Source organism: Polyodon spathula, chromosome 12, assembly GCF_017654505.1.
Source record: "Polyodon spathula isolate WHYD16114869_AA chromosome 12, ASM1765450v1, whole genome shotgun sequence".
NCBI lineage: Eukaryota > Metazoa > Chordata > Actinopteri > Acipenseriformes > Polyodontidae > Polyodon > Polyodon spathula.
The window spans coordinates 39,480,564-39,494,303 of record NC_054545.1 but is presented as its reverse complement, the minus strand read 5'-3'; the positions used below and the strand labels follow the sequence as shown (position 1 = coordinate 39,494,303).

Below are 13,740 nucleotides of genomic sequence, written 5' to 3'. Positions count from 1 at the left end.
AAATAACTGGCTTCAGCTCCACAATACACGACTGTCTCCGAACATGCCTGTGAGTTTCTTAGATATTTACGCTGGTGACCTTAGAGTTTTCTGTAAATATGTAAAAAAAAATCCCCACACAGCCACAAATAGCTTTATTATGTAAGAAAAGTTTCCAGAAAAATAAGACAAAGTTGCCAAGAAGTAAAATAATTAATGTTAACATTAGTTTCCATTAGTCCCTTTCTGAAAACTATAAAAACAATATAACTGAGGTTTTGGAAACCATCTTCTTACCCCTTGCAGTGAACAGGGCTACCATTCTGCTGCAACAAGAAAATCATTGATGGAAACGAAACTGCCGTGCCAAGTTTCCAGCACTAGATTACATTTCAGGAGGAAATGCTCCGTTATTTTAATTTTCTCAGGTAAAAAAAAATATTAAGACTCATTTCATACCTGCTTCAAGAAGTGCACCTGTTATCAGCGTTAGCCAAATTATCCTGCCCCCTTTGTGTTGTGCGCAACTTCCTTTCAGGGTGTTACTGCAGCTTCCTGTGCTCTAGGTCCCATGATCTATTGAGACCACTGGAGTGTTGTATTAAAAAATAAATCTGAATATCGACAGAACCAAGACAAAAAAAAAAAAAATGCAGGCAGTGACAATTCTTCTAACGCTTGCTAGGACTAGCTCTATGTCAAGACCTGAATAGGACGGATACAGAAGTTAACCCAGCCACCAATTTAAAACTGGAACACAGGAGGGCAGGAATGGAATAAGGAAGACCCCTTTCTAGTTCTAAATGCAGTGACAGTTTACCATGGGGACATCTTAAAAGGCTGGGAATAAAAACAATTAGACTCTGAGCGACTGCATTAAATTCCAGTAGGTGGGACAAATGGTGTGCTAGCAATTTATAAGCCTTGTCTTGTTTCGAACACAATGAATTCACAATACACCATTCTGCTTTGATATATCCCTTATACAAGTTCCCCACAGTAGATGTGCACTGTAATTTTGCAGTTTTCCCATAATTATTCTATGCATTTACCAGGGTTTACATGGTTTGTTTTTATGTTTTAACATGCTTTACTGTGCTTTGTTACACTTTGCTATGTTTTTACTGTGGGATAGAATCATCAAGAAATTATTTTGTTGTTATTATATATTATTATTATTATTTATTATTATTATTTATTATTATTATTTTAACAGAAAATGTCATATGTAAAGTTGCTTTTAAATAACAATTGCTTCTTCTTTAGTTTATTAACAGTTCCTCCTTGTTTTGATTTTTATTTTCTCTCTGGGGCAGTGCGATTTCATATTTTTAGATCATCACGGAAACTGATTCTCTTTCTTCCTGTTATTGGTAATATGTCTCTCGTAGACCCTTCATACTGTAGAACCCTACTCGTGTATCGTTGAGAAGTTTAAGAAGGGTTTTGTTTAACAGAATTAAAATAAGCCATTTGTATATGTCTGAAATCAATATAAATAAATAAGAAAAAAAAAAAAAAACATCATCTATTCATCTCATATTTTTTTTCCTGATGACCTGGTGTATTTGTGATTATGAGGATTGTGAGAATCTTGGTTTTATTTTTGAGGTGTACAGTTAATAATAATCAGTCTGGGGTTTCTAGGCTCCATCCCTGAATGTTACTATATACAGGGGCCCGTGAATCATGGCAGAAGGGGTGATGTCTCGCTTGAAGGAAGCAATGTGGAAGTGGGGCTATAGCAACTGCGATTGCGGCACTGAGACTCAGACTTTGCAACATCTGCTGCAGTGTCCGCTGCTCGAAGGCACATGGACAATCAATGACCTTGCAAAGAACAACAAACGAGCAAAAGCATATGTGGAAAATTCGTGCAAGTAGGACAAAGAATAAAACGTTTATGAAAAGCCTAAAGAATAATGGAGCAGTAAGTGAATGAGGGACTACCTTTCAATGTTATTACACAATACATGGATGTTGGATGCTTTTTTAATGAGTCTCATAATGGCCTCATAGGTTTTAATGTATGCACTAAATTTGTGTTTGAAGTTATGCAAATACAGATTGAATTATTGCTTTATACATACTGTTTAACCATTTGGTACTAACAATACACAATAATTTACTAAGCACATGTGTATTGTGTACAGCTAGAATGTTCATACTGCGAGGACTTTCATATGGCTTGCCAAATGGAAAAGAGACTTAGCTGTTACAGGGGTCAAGTCATCTGGTCAGGTGTCCACTATGAGCTGTAATAAAAGAATAACCTGAAAAATTATTTGAACCGCAAAAGACTGCTGGAAGAGATTATGAGCCATGTGTCTCTATCAAGAACTAGGAACCCCCTTTAGTGAGAACTTCAGTAAGTAGCAGATGGGAAACCTGAAGCTTTAGCAACACAATCCCAAGGTTTTAGCAATACATGGTGTTCCTCCATGCACCTTGTATTTCCATGATTAACATTCTTGGAGAAAATCACAGTCATACAAGCATTTAATGCCACACTGTCCCTCAGTACTCACACTGAACTTGTGAATACTAGTCTCTTAATGCTGTGTAGTGTGAATCAGGGGATCCTTAAAAGTTGGTTCAAGTTGTGGACTATAGATTATTGCTGAGGGACAGACTGGTCCTTGGCTACATTTGAATACCAGAACTGTTGTCATTAAGATCTCTTGAAACATTTAAGATGGCCCTAAGTGGTTTTAGGATGCTTTTGACTTCAACAGGAAACTGCACTGGAAATGTAGTCACAACATTTTAAAGACAGTTCAGATTTGTAACTGGCCTCTTTTGACTGTCATGCTTTGCTTGCACTTTATAAATAGAAGTCCTGATAGTTCAATGAGAAGAGCTAGGCTTGAAAGACAGTCTAACCCTTCCAGCTGAGGACTGAGCTGGCACAATGGTTTGGGTGTTAGGCATGGATGCAGGCTAGCAAAGTAGTTTAGACTGAAGACTGCAACCAAAGACAGCTCAACTAAGATCTCTACTTGTGATTTCCTGGTGGTCGTGTTCACAGCTAGTCTAACCACTATGATAGCTGAACTTCTCAGCTATCCATAGTTTTTTCCATAAACTTCAGCTCTGGTACCAGATGAATACAAGATGGCACATGATGAATACAAGTTTCTAGCTGTGCTGACCTTCACTGCTTCACACATACTGAAAAATGCTGAAAGGAGATCAGTTAGAGGGATACACATTGAACAGTATTAACATTTTAATAGATATACAGTATAGAGCTAGTAGCACATAGTAAGTATTGTGAAATTAAGAACCGAAAAGGTACCAGACTGCTGGAAGTAATCGTGTGAACAAAGACATAAATCACAGCATTAAACTATTTTGATTTGTATTTCATTGTCCCTAAACATCATATTTGCATAAAAACATAATGTTTGCAAACCTGAAGTTTAGGGCACATGCATACATGCTCCTCGGCTCTAGACACTAGGTCACATTACCTTTCGCACAGTGCCTCAGCTCCAATCCCTCAACCACTCTGCTTTTTTGAAATTAGTATGGCCATGCTAACTTACCCCCCCCGCTCCCCCCCCCTCCCCCCCCCCCCCCCAATACAATCACTAAACCACAATTCCCCCCCCCCCCCCCCCCCCCCCCCCCAGCTTTAGTCTCTAAGTTTCCCAGTCCTGATACCACATTACCTTATACACACATATATACAACACATAGTCCTTCCAGTAGTTTTTTTCCCCCAGTCCTCAATTACAATATTCAAGCGGATCCTCCTCCAGCCCTGGTGCCTCTATCCAGAGGGTAGGTAGGGCATCTCGTTGTGGTAGTTGTAGTCTGGGCACACTTTCTGGACCAGGCGGTAGTCAGTGCTGTAGAAGGAGATGTAGATGCAGATGACCTTGAAGGGCTTGGAGCAGACCCAGGAGACGTGGCTCTGGGTCTGCTCCTGGAAGCAGGTCTTGGAGGGGTCGTAGTTGCACAGCGAGGTCTTCTTGTTGCGGTCCACCTTCTCGTACTCCACACGGCAATTGAAGATCTTGGAGTCCTTGGGATAGAGCACGCTCTGCCGCTCCAGATCAAACTCCACGGCCTTGACTGGGGGAACCAGGCTGACAGAGATGTTGCCCTGGCCAGTGGAGTTGTGCCGGAAGTAAACGCTGAAGGTGCCGTTCCCGTGGTCCACAATCTTGCCCGTGATCAGGAGATTGAGGCGTACTGTTTTGATGTTAGAGTAGAAGTCCCCCCAGCCGAACATCTTCTTGAACTTGCCTGTCTTGACGATGGGCCGTCGTTTGACCCTCGAGATGGAATCGGGTTGAAGATCACTCCCCAGCATCTCCCAGAATTCCTGCTTGGAGAAGGGGATGGGAGAGCGGTAGGGAAGTTCCATGGATGTGGCGTTAGCCGCTCGGCTTCTAGTCTGTAACATCCAACGACCCAGAGGTGACACCCCCTGTCCCTCTAAAATTCCCAAGGACTTGGGGGGGGTTCTCTCAATGCTTTTGGTGCTTTGGGAGTTGTCCTGCTGTCCTACAGCCAACTGTAAAGAAGAGAAGAGACAATCTTATATTTACAGCGTTAAGCGATGGGATAAGCCTGGTTCTCTATACCTTCTCAAGTGTAATACTGTCTTTTCTTGAGCTGACATACATATATAGTATAGACAATATACTGTCATAATGGCCTAGACATGAAATAAACAGATTCGTGAATAATCACATTGTGAAATACCGAAGGAAACCTGCATTCTGAAGTATTCATCTGCTATTCTGTAGCACTGCTCAAACTAGTTTTACTGGGACCTGCTGGGAGAAGGTGTCAGTGGCATCAGAACATTCAGGTGCCTACAGACCTGCAGTACACAAGAACATCTGCAACCGCCAGCAACACCCTGCATGTCATTACTACAGGCTCTAGGGGTAACATGGAGAGCACTAATATTAATTGTTATTCTATCATCTTCAGGTGCAAGCCCTTGTAGGATCAAGTCTCATTTAACCTAAACCAGGATTTCATTTAGAGCGGCTTGCACCTTCTTCAGCGCTGATTCTTTGTGATTCAGCTGGGAAAGCTGTGCTTGTTTATTGAGCATTTACAGTACAGTGTGAGACAAAGAAACAGTTAGAATGACTTAAATGGAACTGTCAAATTGCATTGTTGGAATGTTAATTGGAAATGCAAACAGTTTTAATACACAGGAGTATATTACTAAATGCGTTCATATTCGTGAGACTGAACAGACCTGGACAATCTCATTTGGGGAAAGTGTTCCACCCCTTGCCCTGGAACATGTTATGACCATAGATCCCAAACATACCGAACTCTAAAACTGTAGAATAAAATATGTCACATCCCAAAACCACTGTTAGCCGTGATGCTAGAACAGAAATCAAGCAAACTGATTTCACAAAAAGGCTACAACCTGCTGCTGTTCCACACAAACAAGCAGAATGCGCTCGAGTCTGTTTGCTAAAAGTCCAAAACAGGGAACTGAAATAGTCAAACAGGTAGAAATGTTGATCTGAGATGATCTTACGTGGGCTTAACCATGAATTTAACTTAGAGTCGCAACAGGAATCGGATATTGCTTGCCATGCAATTAAACATGCATTTGAACATGGATTGGAGATTTTCTTTAACCTGATTAGTCAACGAGGTACCTAATCTCTGGCAAAGGACCTTGAATGTTAATATTCAAATTATGTTTAATCTCTGGCTCTGGCATTTAATTGCATGAGGCGGGCTTTACCAGATAGTAAAACTCTCTCCTTCAGGTTCTATTGCTTCATTAATGGATTAATCACCCTGGTGCACTATTTGGAGCCTCAGGTAGCTAGCTACCCAGAAGCACATCCTTTCCTTGCATGTGGACAGACTAAAGCTTTTACGTTTGTATTTGTTTTGTGATGAGAAATAGCAGACTAATGCAAAACAATGAATGTCCGCCTGTATTTTAATAATAACATTTTTAGACGTTATCGCTGTTGTTCTGAGTACAGATCTACACTCTGTGAAATTATAAATGTAGTTGCTGCCAATAGGTTCCAGTGGGCACATGATTTATAATTGCTTTTTAAAAACAATGTTCTCAATGCTTTCATTAGTGTTGATTATTACCTGTTCAATGTTAGTTTATTGTTGCTGATTGCACCGCCAGTAACTTATGTACTATTAAAATCATTAGAGTAATGGTAGAAACTAGAACTAAACAAGAACCTCAATATTTAGGTTCATTTTAAATTTTTTACATCTTTCATATCCTATTACGCGTGTAAATTATCCTGTTCCTCCAGGAAAAAAAAAAAATGCCATTTTCAACAACTGATTCTGCTTTTGAAGACTTCCAAAATACAATTTTAAACTGCGATGGTTTAAAAAATGTGTGCAGCTCTAATTCTCTCTCTGGCAGTGATTTTCCAAATACTAACTCACAGTTGCAGAGGGGGTAGATATTACAGCTGCCTGTCCCTGGTGGTCATTTCTAAAAAATATGCTGCTTTTAAGAGTCTTTTCAGAAGCAGTCCGTGTGGTGAAGTAGGCTAAACAAGCCTGGTAAATAACGATGTAAGCAGCAACAGCAATGGAGTGAATTATGTATGCTTTGTATAAAAGCAAATTAAACAGTCAAGAAATGAAACATTCAGACAATGGCATCCCTTTAAGGTGTTCATGCATACCTTTGATGTGAATTGTACTCCTAATAAAAACACAGGGCAGGCAGTTCCTGCTGCGGATGCAGTACAAATACATTTTTTAAATTACACTTTTTTTTTTTTTTTACCTTAGGCGGTAGCTTCCAACTGAACCACTACTATAGTGTTTCCAGCATCTACCATAGGATAATGAGCACTGTAATCAGACGCTGACTGGAGAGACGATCAGTGATGTTCTCTATTTCAGATCCTGTGATTTTATTTAACGGATGTCTTTTCTTTACCGAAGGGCGTTAATGGCATCAGGCAGCCCTGCTTGGCAGTCTGCTCAAAGTACACAGCTGTTCAGATCAGAGGTGGAAGGAGCGTGTCGACTGAATGCTCCAGTTTATTCTCTGTAGAATTGCGCTGGAACTGTCTGTCTTTTACAAGATAGTGACTGACTTAGCAGCTCTGGAGATGTCAATCCAAAAGTCCAGGTCAATGAACAAAACTGTTGCACTGCTGTGACTGCGGTGGAATCCTGAACAGAGCGACATGCCAACCAGCTCAGAGCACAGCCAGCTTTTCTGGCTTGTTTTACAGTTTTTACTGAAGAGGAATGTGATGGTGACCAATTGCAACCTCCTGGTGAAAAAGCTGTGTGCAAAGTGTTATTATTGTACGGCATAGTTAGAAACCATGAATAACCACAGTATAGCACTGTAAACATGGAAACTGCTAGGGAAACTGGGAAAATGGACTAATCTAGAGACATTTTGGAGCCTGTTGCAATGGGTGTGTGGTAATTTACATGAAGGCTATGGGGCTTTTTGCAGGCAGGGAACATCCGCGGCTCCAGGATTTAAGAGCCATGACTTTAATTTTAGGTTGCTGTTACCCTCGGAATGGCACAGAGGGTCACGTGCTGCACTTCTACTGTGTAGAACGGGGACAGGTCTGGGTCGGGAATATGCGATATATTTATGTTTTAAATCACTGCAAATTTTAAAAAGCAAGGACATTCAAATGTATTTCTTAAATTTTGTGATATAATTGTCCCAATCATTCTGAGGGGTCCTTATTTCAATTACTCAAACACTGTGTTCTATGGGAAGTTGTTTTCACTAGTGCTCATGAACTGCTCTTTAGTTCTATTTGTCTGCTGTATACTGGTATATGTGTACATAAAACCTAGGCTAGCTCAGCCAGTGTCCTAATAGAAGTATCAGCCAGCGTCCTCTAGTGATTTGACCCTTTTCTCTTGCTTAGCTGTCAATACATTGCCCCTATCCATCCTGTGTAATACATGTTAATGGGAGAGCAATAGACAAAACACCTTCCAGAGAAAAACTAAACCAATTGCAATAAGAACCACCGAGAATGATTACAAACATTATAAAGAAAAGGAAAACCAACAACAAAGCAATACCAAGCCATGAACTCTTAAAAATGAAGAAAAGGAAGACCAACAAAGCAACACCAAGCCATGAACTCTTAAATGAGGAAAAGCATGTCATAACTGCCATCCTCAGCCCGTGGAACATTGTATGTATAAAGGCAGGAGACATAAAGTTTCAGAAATGCACAGCTCAGTGAGTTGTTTCAAAGAGCCTTGTCGCTTGTGGAAAGTATCCAGATGGATAGAGGGTACACAGTGTTCTCTCAGGTTACATTAGAAAGGTGCTTCATTTCAATGTGTTGTCACCAGTGGCACAGCTAGGGGTGGTTTTGTATTTTAAGGTCCTGTGTTTTCTTACTCCTGTGCGAAGCGACCATGTCAGTGTTATGTTACAATTGATATAGCATTTCTGGGGTATTTGCTTAAAAGCAATATCAACCCTTGAAATAAACCATAATATAATCATAAAATTGATACGATCTGTCCTGAGATTCTACAATTCAGTGAAACACAACAATTGGGCATAACCAAATTGGGGACGAGTGTAAATACAAAACATAACTGGTGACTTAAATGAATGCACACTCAAAGGACGAAACAGTTATTGTAGTCTTTGGAAAAGAAGGTACAACGAAATTAGGTTCTTTGTTTACAAATCATGCACAAAAGTTTGAGCAACTCTGAAGACACCTAGTTTTAGCCCTGTGAGAATCATGTTTTAAGTGGCTATTGTAAAACTGAGACCTGTAAGTACTCAAGAAGTTTGCAATGAAAAACAGGAGGATGGACTTGGGGGTCTAAACTGTTATTTCATTTGTATGTTTGATAACTGCAATAGTGATCCTAAATGTAAGGTGAAACATCACAGTTGGTTATAGGGTGATTTCGAGTTCACTGCAAGTTTAGAGTGTAGTTCATTTTTACTTACAGAAACATTTTAATAAATGAATTACCCATCTGTAAAAATCTCCACAAAATAACCCTTGTCCTAACCTATCAGCCGCTTCCTCCCTGGGCCATGTCTCCATTCATTTTTACATTCATTTCAAATAAGTGGAATACATTGATTGTTGTACTACAGACAAATGATTTCTGTCACAAAAGTGAACAAACCCCGACAGCGATGCAGCAGACCTCGTCGGTGTTGTTGCTGGCGGTTCTTTGACGGGTGTTCCTACCAGAATGAATTTTTACTGCCATTAAGGGCTGGTTCACACTTCTGTCCAGACGAATGCGGTCAGCTCGGGCGGGTTCCGTATGCGAATTTGTCGATAAGAGGGTGTTGTATAAAGTCAACTTTTAAAAAGTATGGTTTGCAGACCTCAAGCTGATCTGTGTCGTCTCCTCACCTCATCATACGCAATCGATTTAATCAGCAACAAGGTCACTAGCTTCTGCCTTTGTGTGCTTTGAGCGATTTTGCAGACAAAGGGTACTGACACACTGCTCACGACGAATGAAGTAAGATATAATAGGGGCCAAAATCTAACCACGACGAGTACATGTTCTTGCAACTTTGGAGCTATTGTTTGCTATATATTTTTCAAATAATAATAATAATAATAATAATAATAATAATAATAATAATAATAATAATAATAATAATAATAATATAATGTTTCCATGACAACTTCAGTTACCTGTTCCAGGGTGATTGGTTGACTGAGTTCAGTTTCGCGGTGTTAGATGTATATTTGTAAATACATATTTACAGTTACACATAAATAGATAATACAGAAATAATCACCGCACCGTGTGCAATAGATCCCGCTGTTATTAAGCAGATAACAATAGAATGTAACCAAATTCAAGCATCCTTCTGGGTATTTAAAAATGCTTCTGTGGCATGCGGACTGGTTTTCTAGTCCGAGATATCCCTTCTCGGGTGTTATTGCACGGTACACTGTCGCCAGTGTATTTTCCTGCAAGGCAGTTACTGGGTTTTCTCCGGGTAGCCTACGTGCCTATCTGGGAGCGGACTGTTGTTTGTAGAACTAGCAAGTAATCGTACTGCCGTTAAAGTGGGAAATCAAGTGTATCGTGTAATATTCTGCAGTTTTGATTAGAATGACCGTGTCTGCATTAACGGTTTATAACGACTTAATTTTTAAAACGCAAGTGAGCCCTATACAAATAACACCCATGTGATTCTAACTTTCCTTGTATGGCAATATGTATTATTGTTTATGTGACAGAGAGAGGCATAATGATAATGTGAGATTCGTTAGTTTGTTTTGCTGTGGTAGTCAGATATGATTCTGCTGGGATCTGAACACATTAACACTGGGCAGATTCATTACTAATTGCTATAAAATGTCATTTTAAAAATGATTATTATTGCTGTATTTAATTATTGGTTGGATAACGTATTAGTCACTAAACCAGCATTTTTGAAATGGTATGGCAGATATTGCAGATGCTTTTTAATTATACGAACAAGACATGCAGTTTAAAAGGTAAAAACATATTAGTGTATTACTATATTCAAATGTTATGTTTGCAAACCATACTTAATTACCTAGCACGTTATTATAAACACAACACTTAGCTAATGTGTTTCTATTTAAACTAGCCTATATCTTTCAAAAATACACCGTTAATACACCGTTAATAAGTTCGACTTATTATTATTATTATTATTATTATTATTATTATTATTATTATTATTATTAATAATAATAATAATAATAATAATAATAATAATAATAATAATAATAATAATAATAATAAAAAACTTTTGTTGTTTTGTTTGTCGGCAATCAATCGGCTCTGTTTTTATACTTGATACAAGTGCATTCCATGTTCAGACACAACAAAAAACAAAATCAAAAACACAATGGGCAAGCTTAATTCCATGTTGACATAACACCCGTTACTAAATAACTGTCAGATAAAGCCAAATCAGTCCAGACAACGGCCAGGTGAACCAGTCAATAGGCTCCAATAGAAGCTCGCCGAACTTGTGGAACGCAGACCCCTAGCTTACCGGGCACGCCGTCCCCAGCAGCAGCAGCAGCAGCAGTACGGGGCACCAGCGACTGGACCCCATCATCACAGCAAGTTGCGGCGCTTAGCTCCAGGCGTTGTAGCCAGTCCTCATTTAGGGCGATCCAACCAGGTCCTGTAATTCCAAACTATACAGCCCGGTCCCATTCCTAATAACCGGAGAGGCAGCAGTGTCTAAAAAAAAACAAAACAAAAAAAAAAAACAGATGGACCCAATTCCCCTTTTCTGTGGAATTATTGTAAAATTTTAAAATTAAGTAAGTCAATATTTCTTCCTCCAAGATCCATGTGAATAAATATACAACATCCCCGTACAACGGCGAGTTTTAAGACTCACTTTCGCAAGACTTTATTTCCAGGCAGGACGAAAACGATACCACCTAATCTTGTAAACTGAACATCGAAATACGTGTGTAGTGGCTAGCTAAGTCTAGGAGCCTCAATCAGCGCGGATGGAGATGGTTCTCTCTTTCTCATCATCTCAACCCCCCTCTCCTTCTCCCTTCCTCCTTTCCTCGCTCCCCCCCCTCTCTGCCTCCCTCTCACCCTCGCTCACTCTGTTTCGGCGAATGATCTTTCCCATCACAACTCCCAGCTGGTACCTGGTAGAGAACAAATTGCTCAAATTAGGTAGGGCAACTTCACCACACGTCCATGGTAACAGCTCCTGTATGTCCCCCTCTATACCCTAAACCTGTTACAATACGGGGCTTCACCTGCTTACATGCTTAGATACATGACCCAACTTTTAAAAACTCAACACGTCGTCGTTCTTTTCAAAGGACAGTGGCTGCAGTATTTAGACTGTAGCCTCGTATATCTGTAAATGCAGTCGTGCTCTGCTCAGGTAATGCTATCCACTATATGCATGTCCGTAACAAGCTATGGGGGCACCGCGGTCTTCCTCGGTTGTTTATTTGCATCACCAGTGCTGATGCTCGTGTAAAAATGCTGGTAAACTACAAAATACACCTTCATTTTCTGTGTTGGTTTGCTTTGTAACGAGGATTGGCGGTTGAATAGTAAACACCAGGCAGGCATATAAACACTGCAGCTAGAGCTTGAAACCTCTGTGTGACCTCGGTAGAATGCCAGCTCTGGTTATGACGCTGACTATATGGTTTACTATATGGTTTATGGGCTATATGGTACATTTCTGGCGAGTCTAGGAACGAAACAGCCACCTGCGTGCGAGACCTACAGCGGCAGGCAGCGGCACTGGAACTATTTTTAAAGTCGGGGGGCTGAAAGCCATTGAACAAAACTGTAACCCCTTTATATGATGGAAGCCATGCAAAGCCAAGGGGCTGCTACAGCACCCCCTAGTTCCAGCGCCCTTGGCGGCAGGGGTGTGTGGGTGCCATGTGTAAGCTTGGTTTATATTTTTGGGTATTTGTATAACATTTTACTAAATATAAAACTAATATTTTAAACGCAGGCCTTCTGAGGTAAAACATATTTTTTAAAATGATGTATGTTTTTAAAATCGCACCTTTTAAGCTGCTGTCAAAATATACCATTTGAAAATCAAAGAAAAACGTGAAATATAAACGATGACAAAATTAAGACAATAAACTGACCCTCTTTATTTATTTATTGTCAGAAAGCTGGTACAGCAAGCTTGTTTTAACTTTAAACACTTAAAGAAAATTACATGTAGAAATAGTAAACGGTTCTTGTCGTTGTTATTGAGAAGAAATCACGATTACTGTAATGTAATAGATTAACGCTACAGTCTGCAACGGGGCATGGAAACTTGGATGATAAATTACAGGTGCAATATTTTATGCACTTACTGCCCCCGTGTGGAAATTTAATGCAATCACATGACACTTGATTTTGCAGCGTAATCTCCCCTGTGAAAATGTTTTTCAATTTATTGTCTGTAGGCTACTGTGCATTCGTATTCCCTATTCAGTTTTGACTCATTATTAATTTAAAGAACGCCTTTTCCAATTTTTTTTCTGAATCAAATAACGTTTGAAACCTGTGTTGTTACAGATGCAAACATAACGATGTCATGAATATCAAACTGCATTTTAATAATAATAATAATAATAATAATAATACTATTTTTTTACAAACCATTCTCGGCCACACTGTCCCTGAGCTCTAAACTTAACTTTGAAAAGATTGGAATGAGTGTATTATTAACTCTTTTTTTTTTAATTTGCTGCGCTGTATTTACTGACTGTACACACACACACACACACACACACACACACACACACATATATATATATATATATATATATATATATATATATATATATATATACACACACACACACTAAACTACATGCCCCAAAGTTCAAAACCAGCCTTTGAGAAAACCAATTTAAATCAACTTCAGCTTAATCTTACAAACCATGGAGCTGTTGTATGGGGATTGTACTGCTGTAAATGACTCTGCAGTAAGTCAGTTCTCTGTAGACCTCAACAAGGCATCTCTGCTTGTTAAGGCTGTCATAGATTAGTAAGAGAAAACAAACTACTGAAGATAATTAACCTTGCTAATGTATTCTTAGTGCAGTATAATGATGTTTTTTATACAATGGACTGGTGTTTGAATACAGTATACTGGTGCTCCTAAGAGAGTATATTTTCCTATGTATAGAATTGTACAATGTATCTGATTTAATAATAATTTATCAGGTATTGTATTCACCACTTTAAAATAGCCCCTAGGTTTAACCATTGCATTAGTTTTGTTCGTTAATTTAATTTATGTCCGCA

The 13,740-nt window shown here is 39.3% G+C and overlaps 1 protein-coding gene across 1 annotated transcript; it reads right to left on the bottom strand.

Moving 5' to 3' along the window:
• Positions 1-3,648: 3,648 nt before the first annotated feature.
• LOC121324896 (neurexophilin-1-like) lies at positions 3,649-11,742 on the bottom strand. Its single transcript, XM_041267096.1, has 4 exons — positions 11,729-11,742; positions 11,551-11,606; positions 10,985-11,119; positions 3,649-4,527 (listed from the first exon to the last, which is right to left on the bottom strand). Exons 1-4 carry the CDS (start codon positions 11,740-11,742, stop codon positions 3,755-3,757), a joined length of 978 nt encoding a protein of 325 aa, XP_041123030.1. The 3' UTR covers positions 3,649-3,754.
• Positions 11,743-13,740: the final 1,998 nt, after the last annotated feature.